Source organism: Amia ocellicauda, chromosome 3, assembly GCF_036373705.1.
Source record: "Amia ocellicauda isolate fAmiCal2 chromosome 3, fAmiCal2.hap1, whole genome shotgun sequence".
Lineage (NCBI taxonomy): Eukaryota > Metazoa > Chordata > Actinopteri > Amiiformes > Amiidae > Amia > Amia ocellicauda.
This window is the reverse complement of record NC_089852.1, coordinates 32,845,263-32,864,468: the sequence shown is the minus strand read 5'-3', so window position 1 is coordinate 32,864,468 and position 19,206 is coordinate 32,845,263. Positions and strand designations below refer to the sequence as shown.

The 19,206-nt window shown below is 41.1% G+C and overlaps 1 protein-coding gene across 1 annotated transcript; it reads right to left on the bottom strand.

Annotated features, from left to right (window-relative positions):
• Nucleotides 1–3,827: 3,827 nt before the first annotated feature.
• Nucleotides 3,828–4,766, bottom strand: LOC136747083 (olfactory receptor 1-like). Its single transcript, XM_066700039.1, has one exon. It carries the CDS (start codon nt 4,764–4,766, stop codon nt 3,828–3,830), a length of 939 nt encoding a protein of 312 aa, XP_066556136.1.
• Nucleotides 4,767–19,206: the final 14,440 nt, after the last annotated feature.

The following is a 19,206-nucleotide window of genomic DNA, read 5'->3' as shown; positions in this document are numbered from 1 at the left end:
TGTGGATGTGTAAAGAATATGTAAAAGTGAATGTGAGTGTTAAATAATTACATAGGGAAATGTATAGAGATTAATACAATTGTTGATTGAATAGGTGAAATAAATTGAATTTAATTGTGTCTGGGGTCTGTTACACAAACACAATGTGCCATTGGAACACAGGACTGATGGTTGCTGATAATGGGCCTCTGTACGCCTATGCAGATATTCCATTACAAATCAGCCGTTTCCAGCTACAATAGTCATTTACAACATTAATAATGTCTACACTGTATTTCTGATCAATTTGATGTCATTTTAATGGACAGAAAATGTGCTTTTCTTTCAAAAACAAGTGACCCCAAACTTTTGAATGGTACTATATATATATATATATATATATATATATATATATATATAGGGCTTACATATTTCCAAAACCTTGACTAAACCTTGACCTTCCCCAACTTCACCACCAGATGTCAATGTCTTCCAATTATGCTATTTTCTCCCCAGCACTATTTACCTTCACCTCATTATTGCTTTATTGATCCAATTACTCACCTGCCTCTCATTTCCTTGGTTCATTAGTTACTAGTATTTATACCCCTTTTTTCCCACAGTCCAGTGCAAAATCGTTTGCTCTCCAGTGACAATTCCGAGCCTTTTTCATGCAGTGTACATTTTTTTGTGTTTTTCAACCTGGATTTCCTGGATTTCCTACTCTGCCCTGGTTGCCTGTGCCCTTGACTTGTCTGTTTCTTGACTTGGATTCCTGGATGTCCTGTATTGCACTGTTTACCGGTTCTCGACCCTTCGGTTTATGTATATGGGGGACAGCAGACATACAAGCGGCTGACACAGAATACGAACCAGCATGTCTTTCTGAAATAATCAGCGTGTTGAATGGAATCTTGCGCATGATAATATCTTATTTGATGGTAATTAATTGGTTTTATGGGGATATGTGTAAATAAAATATCACACTTTAAAGACAGAGAACGTGAAGTCCAGGCTCTATGGCGTAGTTTGCAACTGAGAGCAGTAGTGCGTGGATTTGGAGAGTACAAGAATAATCGGCATAAGGCAATACCAGCTCCAGTATAATCTTGTATAAAGGGCATACATATCATACCGATAACATCAAGCAAATATGAATGGGGCTTCTCGCACATGAACATGATCATGACCCCTTTGCAATCATCTCTGAAAGTGCAAAACATATCAATGTTACTTTTCATTAGATTGGTATGACCGCCTCTCAAGATGTTCAATCCTAAGCCATATGTGAGATCCTGAATCACTGCAACTGATCTCAGGAGCAAAATGAGGAATGAAAAAAGTATGAAAACAACATGATACATCTATGTAGTCTCCTCAAGTAGCTGTTTTTTTGTTGACAGTAGGGCTCTGGGAATAACTGAGTGAGAATTTAAGATGCGATGAAGATTCACAAACCATGTGTATCTGAGTATAAAAATGAAAAGATGCATCAAAATTAGCTCATCAATATTTGAATGTCAATTGCATCTGTTTATACATATTTATGTAGTTATTTTCATGATATCCTTCTTTTAAATATATTTTTAGGGACAGATTAATATCCTTAATATGTCTTTAAAGGCCCAGTTTGCAATCTTAAGTGCAACACCTAGCTGTATGCACAAAGAGGAACAGATATGCTAATGTCTACCTGTTTGTATAATTGACCAAAGAGACAATTTTCTTGCACAGGAGTGAAGGAAATAATATGATGTACAATTACTAATATTCATCCCATGGAAGGAACACACCTCAAATGAATCCTATTTTGAAGATTTGAAGCTTTTTAGAATTGTAGTCTTTAAGCAGACTGAAGAAACCCTCTTAAATTGACGAAAATGGCAGCGCAGGAGTTTTGTTGTAAATGGTAAAGAAGTATTTTAATCAGGCCGGCCTGGAAGAAAACCAGAGTGAACTCGTGTTCAAACAGCTTTCTTACAGATCTCTTCCGGGGTGGATTTTTATACAGTTCTAAACAAAAGATTAATAATGTCCAATCAGCAGAGGGCAGTGTCCTGGATGTGCATGTGGATTGGCTCAGCCCTCTGCTTCTCTACTTCCTCTTCCTCCTTTGGAGTGTAGGGTTACCAAGCACCAGGGGTGACATCCTCCGCAAAGCATTCTGGATGCGCAAAGGACCGTGGAAAAACACGTCGAACCAGACAAAGAGAAAAGTCGCTGTGCAGGGGGAGGGAAGAGTTGTTCCAAATGTTTTACACATGTAACCAGAAAAGTGGGTGTGCAGGGGGAGAGAGATAGACAGACAGAACTATACAACAACATTTTATATATTCCATTCAAGGAAATATACACTCACCTAAAGGATTATTAGGAACACCTGTTCAATTTCTCATTAATGCAATTATCTAACCAACCAATCACATGGCAGTTGCTTCAATGCATTTAGGGGTGTGGTCCTGGTCAAGACAATCTCCTGAACTCCAAACTGAATGTCTGAATGGGAAAGAAAGGTGATTTAAGCAATTTTGAGCGTGGCATGGTTGTTGGTGCCAGACGGGCCGGTCTGAGTATTTCACAATCTGCTCAGTTACTGGCATTTTCACGCACAACCATTTCTAGGGTTTACAAAGAATGGTGTGAAAAGGGAAAAACATCCAGTATGTGGCAGTTCTGTGGGCGAAAATGCCTTGTTGATGCTAGAGGTCAGAGGAGAATGGGCCGACTGATTCAAGCTGATAGAAGAGCAATTTTGACTGAAATAACCACTCGTTACAACCGAGGTATGCAGCAAAGCATTTGTGAAGCCACAACACGTACAACCTTGAGGCGGATGGGCTACAACAGCAGAAGACCCCACCGGGTACCACTCATCTCCACTACAAATAGGAAAAAGAGGCTACAATTTGCACAAGCTCACCAAAATTGGACAGTTGAAGACTGGAAAAATGTTGCCTGGTCTGATGAGTCTCGATTTCTGTTGAGACATTCAGATGGTAGAGTCGGAATTTGGCGTAAACAGAATGAGAACATGGATCCATCATGCCTTGTTACCACTGTGCAGGCTGGTGGTGGTGGTGTAATGGTGTGGGGGATGTTTTCTTGGCACACTTTAGGCCCCTTAGTGCCAATTGGGCATCGTTTAAATGCCACGGCCTACCTGAGCATTGTTTCTGACCATGTCCATCCCTTTATGACCACCATGTACCCATCCTCTGATGGCTACTTCCAGCAGGATAATACACCATGTCACAAAGGTCGAATCATTTCAAATTGGTTTCTTGAACATGACAATGAGTTCACTGTACTAAACTGGCCCCCACAGTCACCAGATCTCAACCCAATAGAGCATCTTTGGGATGTGGTGGAATGGGAGCTTCGTGCCCTGGATGTGCATCCCACAAATCTCCATCAACTGCAAGATGCTATCCTATCAATATGGGCCATCATTTCTAAAGAATGCTTTCAGCTTTCAGCTTGTTGAATCAATGCCACGTAAAATTAAGGCAGTTCTGAAGGCGAAGGGGGATCAAACACAGTATTAGTATGGTGTTCCTAATAATCCTTTAGGTGAGTGTACATACTCATATACATTTGAATATTTATGCAGAGCTGATATGTCATTTATTGTATTTAAATTTGACAAGACCTCAGGTCTTTCACAGACTATGTATTATTTGGTAATATACACATTACACTGCAAACACTGTGTAAACAATAGGTCTCAGATAGACAGTTACTTTCAATATACACACCACAGCTACTGACAAATATTGCACATGATTGACAAGGGACAAGTTATACATGGCATATATGTCACTGTGTTAAAGACAAACAGAATAACTGTCTCATTCTGGGGATAGTTTTCTGGTGCATATGAAGTTCTTAAAGGCAGTTCTTACTTTTGTTATCCTTACCCCATATATGACTGGATTGATAAGCGGTGGGATTACTAAAAAATAAATTGATATTATAATGCGTGCTGCAGTAGGAACATGTTCCAAATTGAATCTGCTTTGACCAATTTCAAATATAGAGCTGACTGAGAAGTTAACTAGTGACACTGAATGGGGGGTACAGGTGTTAAAAGCTTTGAGCTGGGATTCTTTGGAAGCCTTTAAGCAGATTCTAAGAATTCTAATGTATGAATACAAAATCAGGGTCACTGGGACAACAATGGACAAAAAGACATTAAATATTCCATAATAATTATTAATGGTGGTATCTGAACAAGCAAGTTTGACCAGTGAATAGTTGTCACAATAAACTTTCTCTATGATATTTGCACATAATGTTAGTCGTACACTTAAACTGAGGACAATCGAGAATTTAGAAAAAGAATACAACCAGATCAATACAATAAATATGTACACTTTGGTTGAAGTCATGATACTGTTGTAATGTAATGGGTGACAGATGGACACATACCTGTCATAAGCCATCACTGTTACATTTGAAAGCTCAATTGATCCGTACGTGTACAAGCAAGAAATCTGCAAAATACAATAAACCCAGGAAATGTCATGGACGTCTGATAAAATGTTCACTAAAAGTGAAGGAAACACTGCAGTGCTTCCATACAGTTCATTCACTGATAGATTGCAAACAAATAAGTACATAGGTTCATGCAGTGTCCTCTCAAAAATAATCACTCCAATAAGAATTGAGTTAGTCAAAATGATTGCCAAATAGAGGGTAAGCATAACACTAAAGTAGAAATATCTGATATGTCCAATTTCACTATATGTAGCCAGATTGAATGATGTGATGTGAGATGAGTTCTCCATGGTTTAAATTTTGAATTTGCTGTCTTCTGAGGAAAAGGAAAGTTCATTCAACTTATTTATGGTGACCTAAAATTACAAATTTTGGAAAACAAATAACATTTTTGACTTCCAGAAGAAAAAAATGGCATGCCAGTCCCAAGAGCTGTGCTCTGATAATCCACATCATGTCAGATATATGAATTAGTTGGATGTTGTCTTATTATTATTATTATTATTATTATTATTATTATTATTATTATTATTATTATGTTTCTTATTTATCTTTGTTAGCTGATTCACCTGTACATACATTTATCATACATTATAACCCCTTCTGCCCAAAGACAAAAATATGACTAGGCATGTAGGATAAAGAAACTGCCAGAAACAGACCCTATGTGTCTGGGAATTAATTGAATAATACATTAATGCACTAAACACAATGAACAGATACAAAAATGTATTCAATATTGAATAGTTACACTATATATGCATGTGTATGTCGGTGAAATTCAGCTAAAGCAGTTTAACACAAATATTCTCACACCAACACTTGAATAGTTAGAATAAGAAGGTAAATATACTAGTTCAGGAAGTAGATACTTTGTAAAATATGGGTAAATATATATGAATAATAACATAAGAGATAAAGAAAGAGAAAGTGATTTGGAAATTAAAGCAAGAGCCCTTACCTTACCTTGGATGGCTTGACATTGAAGATTTTTCATGCTGAATGTACAAACTATACTTTCATGTATTGTTCTTATATGCTTATGATCCCCCTAAATATATCCAGCTTTTGTAATTGCTTTGGTTCTGCAACTATCTAGGGAAAGTCTTACAGGGTCCAGAGAAAGACTACTGAAGCTCGTTTGTTTACCAGCTTCACTCATAGGGAATAGGCTCAGAGAATGAAATGCAGTTTGCACACTTTCTTGAAAGTAGTTGTGCATAGATAATAGATTAAGTTTCTATAGATACTGATTAACCCTTCAATTGAGTGAGGGAGGAGATGAAGCCTACAGATTGTCACACACTAAACAGCAGCAGAGCTAATATGATTCAAAGTGCTGTAGACCTGGTATGAATCAAATGTATCTGCATGCTTTAAAATGCTATTAGTATTGATGCTGAGTCACTGTGATGCTATCATCTGTATGGTTCATAACACTTTTTAATACACCATATGGTTTGGCTAAGAGTTATTCATTACTGTCATTTAAAAGGAAACCTGAGGGAAGTGAGAATAAAGACCATATATTTAACATTTTTCCCACCTGTATCATGCATTTATTCCACAATCACATTTTGACAACAGTTGTTTACCCTTTCACCCAATAACCCTTCCCTCCCCAACCCCATCATCATATATCTACCCTCCTCTACCACTCCTCCCTGCCTATCTAGGAGTGTCAGTTAAACCCCCGTGATTAAAGTGGGCTTCTATATGGTGTCCCATTTAAGCCCCGTTAAAAGTATATTTTAAAATATTGTAATGACCCCTGGGTTTGAGCCATACTCATTGTGCCATACTTTATAAAGGAATGTATTTTAAAGCTTATTTTAACATGTTTTAAAGCAAAACTCATATGTCAAACATTAAAAAATGGCCACAACAATACAGTATGTTTTGAATCAATCAATCAAATTTTATTTGTATAGCACCCTTCGCAGGGTAGTCACAGAGCACTTTATAGAGTGATATACATACTACAGAAAACAAACACCATAATTAAAAATAAAATAATAATAGACAACCAACCATAAAAAAAAGATAGGTTGCGAATGGAACCCCAGTTATCTGAAAAAGGAAGCACTGCCCAAGGGGGAGGGATTTCTGCATACTGCTGTAGGAACCTGATCAAAACATCACTCAAGCAAAGCTGCCATTGTCCCCTGCACCCATCACTCAAACAGGTCCCTTCCCACTTCCTGTTTGTATAAAAGGTGACGTCTACACAGGTTTGCAACCCTTGGGCAGTGCTTCCTTTTTCAGATAACCAGGGTTGCATTCGCAACCTATTGTTATCTTTCAAGTTGAAAGCACCGCAACAGTGGTGGGGGCGAGCGGAGGAGAACCGGGGTCTCTCCATACTCTGAGTGAATGCCACACACACGCGTTGCCAATAAGCATGCAGTAGGGTCACTGATCAGTGCAAGCACCAAGGGGCACACAGAAACTGGGATGCCGCCACGGCAAGTGGAGAACCTAGCGGGACTGGCTCCACTGTAAGCACGGCAACACTACACTTGGTTCAACACAGGGACAACAAACCACACCATAACCTCGCTGCCGGACAGAATGCTGTGTATCCAGATTCTCATGTCCAGTGAAGAGGCAAAAGAGGAAGAACCTGTGCATATGTCACCTTTTATACAGAAAGGCCAGAAGCCTAACCCTGCCTCCATCCTGGACTGTCAAGATGTAGGGTCACAGTCAAGGGCTACGGGAAAGGGAGCAAGGAGGAAAACAATTGTAGAACCCGTCTCGGAAATAAGTGGAGAAGTCGTCGAGATTAGCAAATAGAACTTTAATCAAGTCGGCTCGGAAGCCCCACATCAGGAAAATTCCTTCAGTGAGGACTTAATGTTTACAAACATGAGTGCAACTTTATAGGAAAATGACGTAACATCTTATGGCCGTTCATCCAATCAGAAGGTACAGGTCCAGGTCCCTGTACAATATGTCCTACCTTGGAGAGGTGATGGATCCAAAAAGCAGATGTCTATCTTTGATGTGCACTAGGAAGATGCGATCCCACGGTCATCATTTACCTAGTGTCAATAGTTGTAGAACCGTCTCGGAAATAAGTGGAGAAGTCGTGGAGATAAAGCAAATAGAACTTTAATCAAGCTGGCTCGGAAGCCCCACGTCAGGAATAATTCCTTCAGTGAGGACTTAATGTTTACAAACATGAGTACAACTTTATAGGAAAATGACATAACATCTTATGGCCGTTCATCCAATCAGAAGATACAGGTCCGGGTCCGTTTTACGATCTGTACTCCCGTGAAGAGGTGATGGATCCAAAGCAGATGTCTGTCTTTGATGTGCACTAGGAAGATGCGATCCCACAGTCATCATTTACCTAGTGTCAATCGCTCGTTAACAGAAACAATTCCTGCCTATCTGGAGAAACAATTAAGTCATAAACAAATTCTCAGCAGACATCTGTAGGCTATTTTGGCACTGTGTAATCTTTCATTACTGACAGGAGTTTCTAACAAATCAACCTTGTTGACCCTTTACTTGTCCTGCTAAATCTAATCTGCTCAGTCTGTATACAAGCTACTTCTAATGCTAGTATTAATATAAAACATTATATAATTATCACAAAACACTTTCTTCAACTTCCTATACAGGGTCTTCATTCCCTGCTGTTTGGCAATAGAGCAAAGCGGAAAGAAGTCAAAAAGTAATGTTTGTCAGTTACAAGAGAATCCCCTTAGGGGTTGGGAAGATTTGACACTGCGTTTTCAGCTCCTTCATCCCAACTCTTCCCCGTGGGGTGTATATGTGTGTACGGCGAGTGTAAGGGTGTACCTGCTGTCGGGGAGAACGATAAGTGTGTGCCCCTAAATGTGAATGTACAGAATGTCCTGAAGGCGTCTCATGGAGCAGAGTGACCTTTATAATATTATCTTTACAATGCATCCTTCAGTTTTCCTTGAGTCATGAGGTTTATTGCATTTGACACTAAATCCATTTGTCCTCAGTCACATGGAGCCACCAGAACCAAGGGGATAGAATAAGATTTGTATCAATTGGTGTGTGAGTTTTGCTCCTCCTGAGTGAGGGACGGTGTCGTTTAGTAGAAATTTTGAGAAAGTCTGCCAACGAGGGTGTTTTAATTGCAGCTGTAACCATAGTAGATACATTATGAGGTTTACATAGTTGTTGAGATGCTCTTTGAACAGTGCATTTAAGACATAAAAAGAAACATACAGACATAGCAGGATAGTAACTACTGATATCAATCCTTGTAGCAAAATCATACCCAGATTACCAAAGGTATCAGCAAGCCATCCCCAGAGGGTTTTTCCTCTGGAGGACTGGTGTATCTTTGTACTTGTTTTTCTAATGTGCTCTATAAGATTATCAATGTGTTCTGAGTTATCTGGTATGTAAGTACAGCATTCCTGCCCTATAATGGCACATGTCCCTCCCTGTACTGATAGCAGGAAATGTAGAGCTTGCCTGTTCTGGAGGGCAACAGTTCGCGTTGCCACTATTTCAGTTGTTAAATTGCTGAGAACATCAGTTGTAGAAATACTTAATGTTTCTAATATACCAGCTACTAATCTGATTTCCTTTGTAGCGTTATGTTGGGTGTATTTTGATAAGAGCATTTTAGCTCTGAGCTGAAGCACTGATCTAAAGAAGACCTCTCCCCCCCAAAGTTATCAGATTTCCTTAACTCATCAGCTTGGAACTGGTTTACATCAAAGTGACAGTTTTGGGGAGGATGGCACCGAGAATAGGCCAAATAGTTTGGAATCCTGCTATGAGATGTCTGGAGAAAGGGGCCTGTAGGTAATAGAAAACTCTTTGAAGTGGACGAGAGCCGAAATCCCGACATAGAGCTACAAACCCGGGCCAACCGGCATTTCCAAAAGATGGCATGGATTAACATCAGTCATAAATCAAGCCCCCCTCCAATAGGACACTGGGGGCTGAAACCGAAATCCAATCTCAAAAACTCAAGAACCAATCACCTATTGATCTGACAGACTATAAAGAACAGCGCACGGTCTCCCTCTCTCTCTCTCTCTCTCACCTGAACCAGAAACTCGCTGCCACAGCTCAACCTGTAGCTCTGTTGCCCAAACCGGAACCAGAAACCAACAAAGTCTTTGCCGGCAACAGAAGAGTTAAACTGGGAGAAGGAGATTGAGCCATACGAAGAATTCTTTTAAAGGACTTTATTAAATAAAGAACTTTACAGACTGCGCTGCCCGCCTGTGCCCACCTGATCAGTGGAGTTTTACAGCTGGACAATTGACTAAGTCGACTGAATACTAAAGTGTCAGTCATTTAAATAGCTATTTGAGTCTTAAGAAACTTGACCCTTGGAACCAAACAGGGCCCTGCTTTCCTCAAAGACTTTGTCTTCAAGTAACTACGGTGGAAACCCTGCTTGCCAAGAAGATTTTGTGCACAACCTTGAAGCCTTCAAACCAGTGGAAAATCTGTTTGGAAAAGACTCTGTTTCGCGAAACCCCAACTTCCAGGTGCATCGACTGAGTGGAAGTTCTTGGACAAAGCCGAACCGGACTGCCTTTGTTCCCAACCACACGGACCTCGTGCCGTGTGCTGTTATCTGAGCCCGAAGCCAGAGAGACCTCTCTGCGACGAAGTTCAGCTAAATTTAACAGTTTGGATTTGTGATTCATGACATTTGAGAAATCAATTAGAAATGTTAATCTGTAAATCATAACTCTAGAATGTGTAATATCATTTAGTTTTGCTTAAATATAAATGTGTGTTGCATTAAACTGTTTTGTTGATAATTTTAGAAATAAAATCTGTCAATGCCGATAAATATCTTCTCATTCCTGTTTAACTGTTTAGTCTGAAATTGACACAAGTTAATAGACACCAGATTATAGGTGGCCCTGCCTATCCTTAATCACTGAATAATAATCAGTTAAGGGAAATTGTGGTAACAAGTAATGATAGGATCTTTCTCTGCACCTAAACGTAAATGAGACTGATATATATATAACGAGAAGTTACCTGACATAAATACTAACCTGCGTAGTTATTTAATGTCTGACTAACAATACTAATGAGAGACTCACCTTCGTCTCACTAACCGGTATTGTAGTCAATGTGTTTATAACCTTTTTTGTTTAACAATTTGTGTGTTATCATATGCGATCCCATGGTCTTTGATTTGGTCACGGAAGTGATTTGTCTTTGATTTGTTGATCTAGAGTTGAATTTTAATTAGTTTTTCCCTTTTGTATAATTAGTGTAGTGCTACATTTAGTCTTTTTTTTAAATAAATTTGACAATTTATATCTTTGGAATTGGTGTCTGCGTCCAATTATTACACAAATTGAGTTCTACAAGATTCCAGGATTCGTGATAAGGTGGTACTATAAATTCACTTCTTTAATTTAAATTTATAAGTGTACCTTACGCTACACCTTTATTGCTCTTCCGACTCCACATAGGAAATAGTATGGAAGCAAACCTGTCTCCTTCCCCTATCTCACGTTTAGGGTGAGTAAATTGTTCTGTATCTGGAAGGTATTTATCTTCAGTGTGGCGCAAAGCTGGCACCACAAATCCTAAATAACAAGAACCAGTGAACTTACAAGGAAGTTCCCAATATGCCCGCATGCCACATATCCAATAGGTCCCATTCCATGGGGCGTAAAATTGACAAGTCTGATACCTAAAGTAAAGACCATCGATAGCCACAGTGTGATTAAAAGTACTATTACCTATAAATTGGGATTGCATGGTTTGGTTATAGTATGAAACACACACAGATCCTATGTTACTATGAGCCAAGTCAATATATGGCATTTTAAAATCTCTTCTATTCTGATCCATCTTCGGTCTAAAGTACCATTCTCCTGTGATGCCTAAGGCATGACCATATGCATACCGTACATTAGAGGCAACTCTAAGTTGTGAATAATCAGAAAAAACTGGAATTGGAATGGGGATCATTGGAACCCCTTTCTTAGTGTGGTGTGGAATGTGGGAACAAACCCAACATTTCGTCTTGTTAAGGGCATTTGCATAGGTGCGTGTCATTTGGATAAATTTGTTATCTGTCCATGATTCAACTAAGGACAGGCAGATCAGTCCAAATACTGTAGTGTATACAGTCGTCTTCATGCTGGATTATCTCTTAGTACCTGTAGGGGGACAAAACCTTTACCAGTTAGGGGAATGTCACTCAAAATTCAGGAAATCTGCAACCGTTGCTTTCCTAGGAATGAGAAAAGGTTTAGTACACAGTTCTCCTGGATTATAATTTGTAACTTGTGACCAATGTTTCCATCTAGTACCCCCCTCCTGTCCGTCAATACAGACCGAAGTGTCTGTAGAAAGAAGGACATTATGTGGTCGTGTCCATTTGGGCCTGAGCCCTGGTCTGCTTGGGATTATTTTACACATTACTTGTGAACCAACCTCAGGAAGCGTTATTGGCATTTCCTCTTTGAGTTCCAAGTCCCTGAGGGACTGGAGATCACGTGCTTGTGTTTTAAGTTTTTTTAAGTGTGTACATAGCTGTGCCACATACTGTTTAAGATAGTCTTTGAATGGAGCACTGGGATCAATGAGACCCCAGATGCCAGCAGGAAGTTGCATAGCAATCCCTGTCATTAACTCATACGGAGAAAGTTGAGTACTCCGATTAGGTGATGCTCTGAGTTTATACAGCACAGCGGGGAGCGCTACTGTCCATCCCTTGCCTGTAGTTAACAGGGCTTTTGCCAAACTTTCCTTCAGTGTCCGGTTAGTGTGCTCCACTAAGTCTGAACTCTGAGGGTGATAAGGTATATGAAGTAAACATGCTTCCTTCATTACCTTACCGGTGAAATGAGGTGCTAATACAAACCGTCTGAGTACACTGCACCTCCCCTAACCCACTCTTGTACTTCATCCTCCTCACAGTCTTTCTGTAGCTGTGCCAGGTCAGTAGTTTCTGGTTCTAGAATGCTCGCAGGTTTACTAGAGCAGGGTAATCCTGCTAATGTCACATGATTGCCTGTCTCTGCTGCCTTTTTCTCAGCTAGGTCTGCAAAGTGATTCCCATGGGTGCGCGGGCATCCATCATCAGAAAGACTCTGATGAGCTTTCACTTTAACTACTGCTACCTTTTCTGGAAGATGTGCTGCCTGAGCTAGGGCTATAACATACTCATACTTTTTGATTACTTCTCCTGCTGTTGTTATAAACCCTCTATGTTCCCAGGTTGCCATATAGTCGTGTACTACTCCAAATGCATAGCGACTGTCAGTGTCAATGTTAACTTTAATGTCTTTCGCTATTTTTAATGACTCTGTCAGCGCCACGAGTTCTGCCACCTGGGCTGAACAGTGTCCTGGCAGGGATCCAGATTTTACCACAGTGCTATCATCCAATACCACCGCCCACCCAGTGTGGGGGATTCCATCTATTATTTTCCAAGATCCATCAACATATAGTTCCAAGTCAGGGTCTATAAGGGTTTTTTCTAGGAACTGACTGTGGTCCTGCTGGAGCACCAGCTCAGAGCATGTATGCTCTTCTCCCTCCCCTAACATCCCATCTGCTGGGTTTACTCGTGTGTCTTTTATTATTTGTATGGATTTATCTCTGGGGAGCAAAACACCTTCCATCTAGCTCGTCTACTATCGGAGACTGAATGCAATTTGCCTGTGTGTAATAATTCAACTAACGTGTGTCCTGTGTGCAGAATCAACTGTGTGTTCATTACAATCGGCTCGCATGCCTGCACTGCCCAAGAGGCGCAGTCTACTGCTGCCATACAGCGATGCATGCCTGCTGCTACCGTAGGTTGCTTTGTGGAGTAATAGGCGACGGGACGTTGCCTATCCCCATGTTCCTGTGTCAGAACTGCTGTATAATAGATCCCATCTTGGGAACAGTAGAGGTGAAATGGTTTAGAATGATCTGGTAACCCGAGGGCGGGGGCATTGCTGAGAGCCTGTTTTATTACACGATAGGCTATTTCCTGTTCATGTCCCCAGTCTATGGGGTCCAAGGGAGCCGGGCTCCCTTTGATTAGTGCCTGTATCGGACCTGTGGCTTGTGTGAAATTAGGGATGAAAGTGCGGCAATAATTAAGGAGCCCCATAACTTTACTCACAGCCCTAACATTATGTGGTTTTGGCATATTTAGAATGGCTTCTCGCCTATTATGCGTTTGTCGCATACAGTAAATGCAAATTTATCTTGGGAATCAGAGTGGAGTGGCAGACTCCAAAATCCATTACTAATATCTAGGACCGTAAAAATAGAGTGTTCGGGTTTCAAATCGTTTAATATAGTGTTGGGATTGGCTACAATCGGGTGTAACCGAGGTGTAACTTTATTCTATTGTGTGTAATCAATTGTAAGTCGCCATGAGCCGTCTGGTTTTCCCACTGGCCAGATTGGAGAATTAGTGGTTGAATGTGTTTCGCGTATTATTCCTTCATTTTGCAATGTTTGAATAATTTTCTGAACTGCCGTAAAAGCTTCTGGTTTAATAGGATACTGTTTAAGTGCTTTGTGTACTGGACCTGGGATAACTATAGGTTCAATTTGTGCCAGACCACAATCTTGTTTATGTGTTGCCCAAACATCAGGAAATGCCTGACATACGTGTTCAAGTGGTGTGTCTGGCCATATATGAGGTGTTGACGGTGTGAGTGAGATACTCGCGCAATTTGTTGCGTATCTTTGTGTATCCTTTTTATTCCCGTGTGTATTGGTCCATATTATGTGATTATTATTAGCATCCACTAGTGTGCCGGCTTCTCTAAGCATATCTATGCCTAATATTGTCCCCTCTGGGTTTTTACAAACGCAAAAAGACACTGGTATTAGGAGATCGCCTGTTTCTAGAAGTTGAGGTGTGCTGAGTGTGGCTGTGATACATGCACCGCCTACACCTGAGATCTGTAGTCTGCGTTTAGTCAGTGGGAGGGGGAGATCGGTTATCGAGACAGAGGCGCCTGTATCCACCAACATTGAACACTGCCGACCCCCTAACAGTGCGGTTATGTGGAGGCGGGGATCTTCCCCTGTACCGACCTCAGGGGCCGAGGCGACCTATTTCCTATTTAGTTTCTCTGTCAGATCTCGGATGATCTGCAGAAGCTCCGCGTTTCCTCTGGGCTGACCGGGGTTTGTCTTGGTCTGATTCCAGGGCGCTTCGTGTTCGCCTGGAGCGCCTGCCTTCCAGCACTTGTCCCCCGTGTGCCCTGTCCTCCCACAGAAAGTGCACTTAGGGCGGGTTGATTTAGACCGACAGTCTTTAGCGACATGTCCTATTTTTCCGCAATTGTAACATTTACCTCCGTTTTGTGTTATGGCAGATATAGCTGCCACAGCATTTATTTTAGCTTTTGACTGCTTGTTTTCTACCTCTGAAGCCCACTGCACAATCTGCTGATATGTATTTCCTACAGGCACACCCATATTGAGGATGTCTTGGTGTGCTTTTCTAAACCCTTCTTTAAGTAATTTTAAAAAGATCGCATTATCACGTTCGGCGTCCGGCATTCCGGAGTGTTCTCTAAAAGTAGTGTACTTTCATTCCCCATAATCGTAGCAAGTCTCTCCTGGCTTCTGTACGAGGCCACAGACTATACCAAAATTTCCCTGTCCTGCCCTGTCTTTACAACCGTGATGAAGTTAGTGATCCTTAGATAATTATTATCATTTCCAACTGTTGTCCAGGTACCATCCTGCTGGGCAGGGGTTAACCCGTCCCAGATTGGCCTTGGACATTTAGTTTTAATTATTATGTGTACGTCTTTAGCGTGCATTTGGTGTACATCTAACATCTCATTAAATTTTTCCCAGAAGTCCAGATTCCCATGATTGGGTTTAAGCTTTGGAAGGTCATTTAATATTGTGTGTTTCTCTCCGGGTGTAAAGGGCCGATGCACCAATGTTACTAATGCGTAAAATTGTCCGTCGGCAGAGAGATGTTGGCCACGTTCACGACACTTCTCTGCCGGCTAGATTGCAGATGGGAGTCTGCGTGTGACGTCACAGTCTGTGCAGATGGAGCGTGGACAGCTTTGGCTTTGTAGAACAAACATGGAGTCGTTGTTGAGAGAAATCAGTCCTATTGACTTCCTACATCCTGGACGGTGAAAGCTAAGTGCTGTCAAGATGTAGGGTCACAGACAAGGGCTACGGGAGAGGGAGCAAGGAGGAAAACAATCAAGAAAGCGAGAAGCATAATAAAAACTGTGAAGTGCTATCTAGCAGGGATAGAGGACTAATATTACAAGTACAGTTGGAAAAGATGCATCTCGAGTAAACGCCGGAATGAGGTCAAGGACTCTGCTGTTTTGACTTCAGTGGGAAGGTTGTTCCACCATTTAGGGGGCAGGGATGAGAAGGAGCGGGCTCTGGAGGAAGGAGAGTGGAGAGGAGGCAGAGTTAGCCTTCTGGTGCTGGAGGAGCACAGTGGTCTGGAGGGGATGTATGGAGAGACGAGTGACTGAAGGTAGCTTGGTGCAGTGTGGTCAAGACAGCGGTAGGTGAGGGTCAAAGTCTTGAACTGAATGCGTGCTGCTATCGGGAGCCAGTGGAGGGAGCGGAGCAGTGGAGTAGCGTGTGCGAATCGGGGCAGAGAGACACCGGATGAGCCGCAGAGTTCTGGATGAGCTGGAGTGGGCGGGTAGTAGATGCAGGCAGGCCGGCCAGGAGGGAGTTGCAGTAGTCCAGGCGGGAGAGGACCAGTAACTGGACGTGCAGCTGAGTCGAGTAGTCGGTGAGGAAGGGAAAGATCCGGCGTATGTTGCTCAGGAAGAATCTGCAGGTGCGCGTCAGCGTGGTGATGTGATGGGTGTACGAGAGCGCAGGATGGAGGGTGACTCCTAGATTTTTTGCGGAAGAAGAAGAAAACATTTTAATGTTTTATGTTCATATTTACATTTAAATACTACTAAATTTTTATGCTAGTTTTATTTAAACATTTGCCAGTCATTATACCACAGCATTTAACAATCAATCGGTTCTTTTTGGTACTTTGAAATGTCAGCATAGAAAAAATATTGAGTGTCGATCAATTAATTAGTTTATTAATAGACCCAATTAATCAATTAATCGAAGCAGCCCTAATATACACTACCGGTAAAAAGTTATAGAACAGTGTGTTATACAACACAGATATTTCCAGTTTTTTTTTTTATTTAAGCAGTTAATGTCCAGTGAATAACCTGAAATGGTACAAAGACAGAAGTATTTACAAGTTGCCATAGACAGACACAGGAAACTACAGGTGAGAGGCAGCCATCTTGTTGTTTTCCTAGTTTCAGACTGATGAGACTGTATTATGTTTTAAATTAATAATAGTATGCAGACCGAGAAAAGTAGATTTATTATGCTAGCAACAGCCACTAAGGCAGTTGTTCAGGGCATACCCTCTAGACATTCCTTGCTCCACTTTGACTTCTGTTTATTATGATAAGAGGAACACCCAAACAGAGAGAGAGCCCACAGCTGTTTGTTAAAAGTTTGTTTGTGGACTTAATTGCTTACCCAGATTGGCAGGAACTGTTTTGTTAATGATTGATTGACAGTTGTAAAAGATGACCTTGGGATTGGACCTTTTGCAATATATCAAAGGAAGCCATTTGTTTTCTGCATCCCACACCTCCCCCCAGGAAGAGAACCACAAACCTTACAAAGGCCAGAGACCTGAACTCGAGGCAACACTTCTTGGAAGCACGTGACTGACCCTGCCCACTGAACCACATATCATACATTGTATAAAAATAAAAGACTCCACTCAGGTGGAGAGCTTCCATTTCAGGGGCCTTTCAGGCCGTGCATGTTAAATAAATACATTTATCCTCTGTGCATCAAGACTGGGTTCTACACAGATCAGTCTTAGCATTCCTCATTTTTGTTTTAACTTTGCCTTAATTTAAGTTGATCTTGTATGTAGTTTGCCTTAATTGAAGTCAATTCAGTTCAGCTGCTGAGTTGGTGAAAATAAATAGGATGTAGAAAGCTGATTTAGTCAAGGACTAGCAATAATTATGTTACAGGTGGAACCAGTTAGGTGTGAATTGGAGGCAGGTAGACAAAAGCTACTTAAAGCAGTTGTCAGTATATTGAAATCCTAGAGATCAAGGTCTGTGATCTTGAGGCTCAGCTTGTTGATCTGAACAATATTAGTGATATAGAAGAATTAGTTAATCAGCCCCATGAGAGAGATGGTGTGCATGCCAAAACCTATGATAGTTAAGACCTTAGCAGGACAGTGTAGAGAACTGCTGGGTTACAGTAGGTTGTAACCACAGAAAAGGGCACACACATCCCAAGAACTAGAAATGCCCAACAGGTTCCAACTGCTGGACACTGAGTTGCACAGTGACAGCTCAGAGGGTGATTGGAGGGTAGTTGAGCACCAGAGCACCATGGTGCCCATTCCCCCCCAAAACAGGGAGGTAGTTATAGTAGGAGACTCGATTCTTAGAGGCGTAGATCACACAGTGTGTTCTAGTGATATGGATACCCGCATGGTATCTTGTCTGCCTGGTGCTCAGGTTGCAGATCTCCCTAAACTAGTAGATGGGCTACTGACCAAAGTCTGGGGGAATCCACTGGTCATGGTCCATATTGGAACCAATTGCATAGGAAAAGGTAGGGCAGAGGTTCTGCAAGACAAATGTAAAGAGTTAGGAACAAAACTAAAGAGCAGAACCTCCACAGTAGTTAGGTATTTCTCTGAAAAACTTCCAGTACCACTTGCATGGCCAGGATGATGGGCAGAGATTCGAAAGTTTAACATGCGGTTGAAATCTTGGCGTAGGGAAGAGAGTTTTAGATTCATGGAGCATTGGTCTTTCTTCTGGGATAGATGGGACCTGTACAAACCAGACAGTCTACATCTAAACAGAAGGGGGGCTAATGCATTGGGAGAGCGTATGTGCAGAGTAATTGAGAATCTTTTAAACTAGGGACTACAGGGGCAGGGAGTTCTGACAATGCAAGATGTTCCACTAAGGAAAGAAAACCTAGGGAGACTACTAGCAGGAAATGTTTGTACCTCAATGCCAGGAGTATAAGGAACAAGATGTTAGACCTAGATGCCACAGTGCTGGCATGTGACTATGATGTTGTAGGAGTGACAGAAACATGGCTTACAGAAAATGATGGGGATGAATACAAGTTGAAAGGATACACACAGATTTGGAGGGACAGGCATAATCGAAGAGGTGGTGGGGTAGCATTATATATCAGAAATGACATTAAGGCAGAAGAACTCAAATTAGATTCTAGTAACGAAATTTTAATAAAATATCTGGAGGGTTAGTGGTAGGAGTGTGATACAGACCACCCAACTCAGATATTCAGAAAGATGTTGCATTGTACAATGTAATCAGGACTGCGTGTAGCAAAGATGTGGCTGTTATAATGGGGATTTCAATTTCCCAAACATAGACTGGAAAAGCCCAGTTGGGACTACAGAATTAGAAATAGAAATGGTTGAGATGGTAAATGACTGCTTTCTAACTCAATTTGTCAGGGAACCAACCAATGAAAGCGCATGAAATGACTTTGTAAGAGAATTTCATATGCTTGGTTTTTCAGTCAATCTAAATAAATAGTTGAACTGAAAACTCATAGGTCAATTGGTTTCTCTTTTAAGATTATTTTTAGTTGGAAGATGCAGTCAAGTCACAGATGTGCAATAATTTATTTGTGACAAAAATAGAAAACTAATATCATTGAATTATGTGACTGAACATAAGTAATATA

Coding starts and splice junctions, on each gene's coding strand:
- LOC136747083 (XM_066700039.1), bottom strand. CDS start 4,766: ATGGAGAACTCATCTCACATCACATCATTCAATCTGGCTACATATAGT.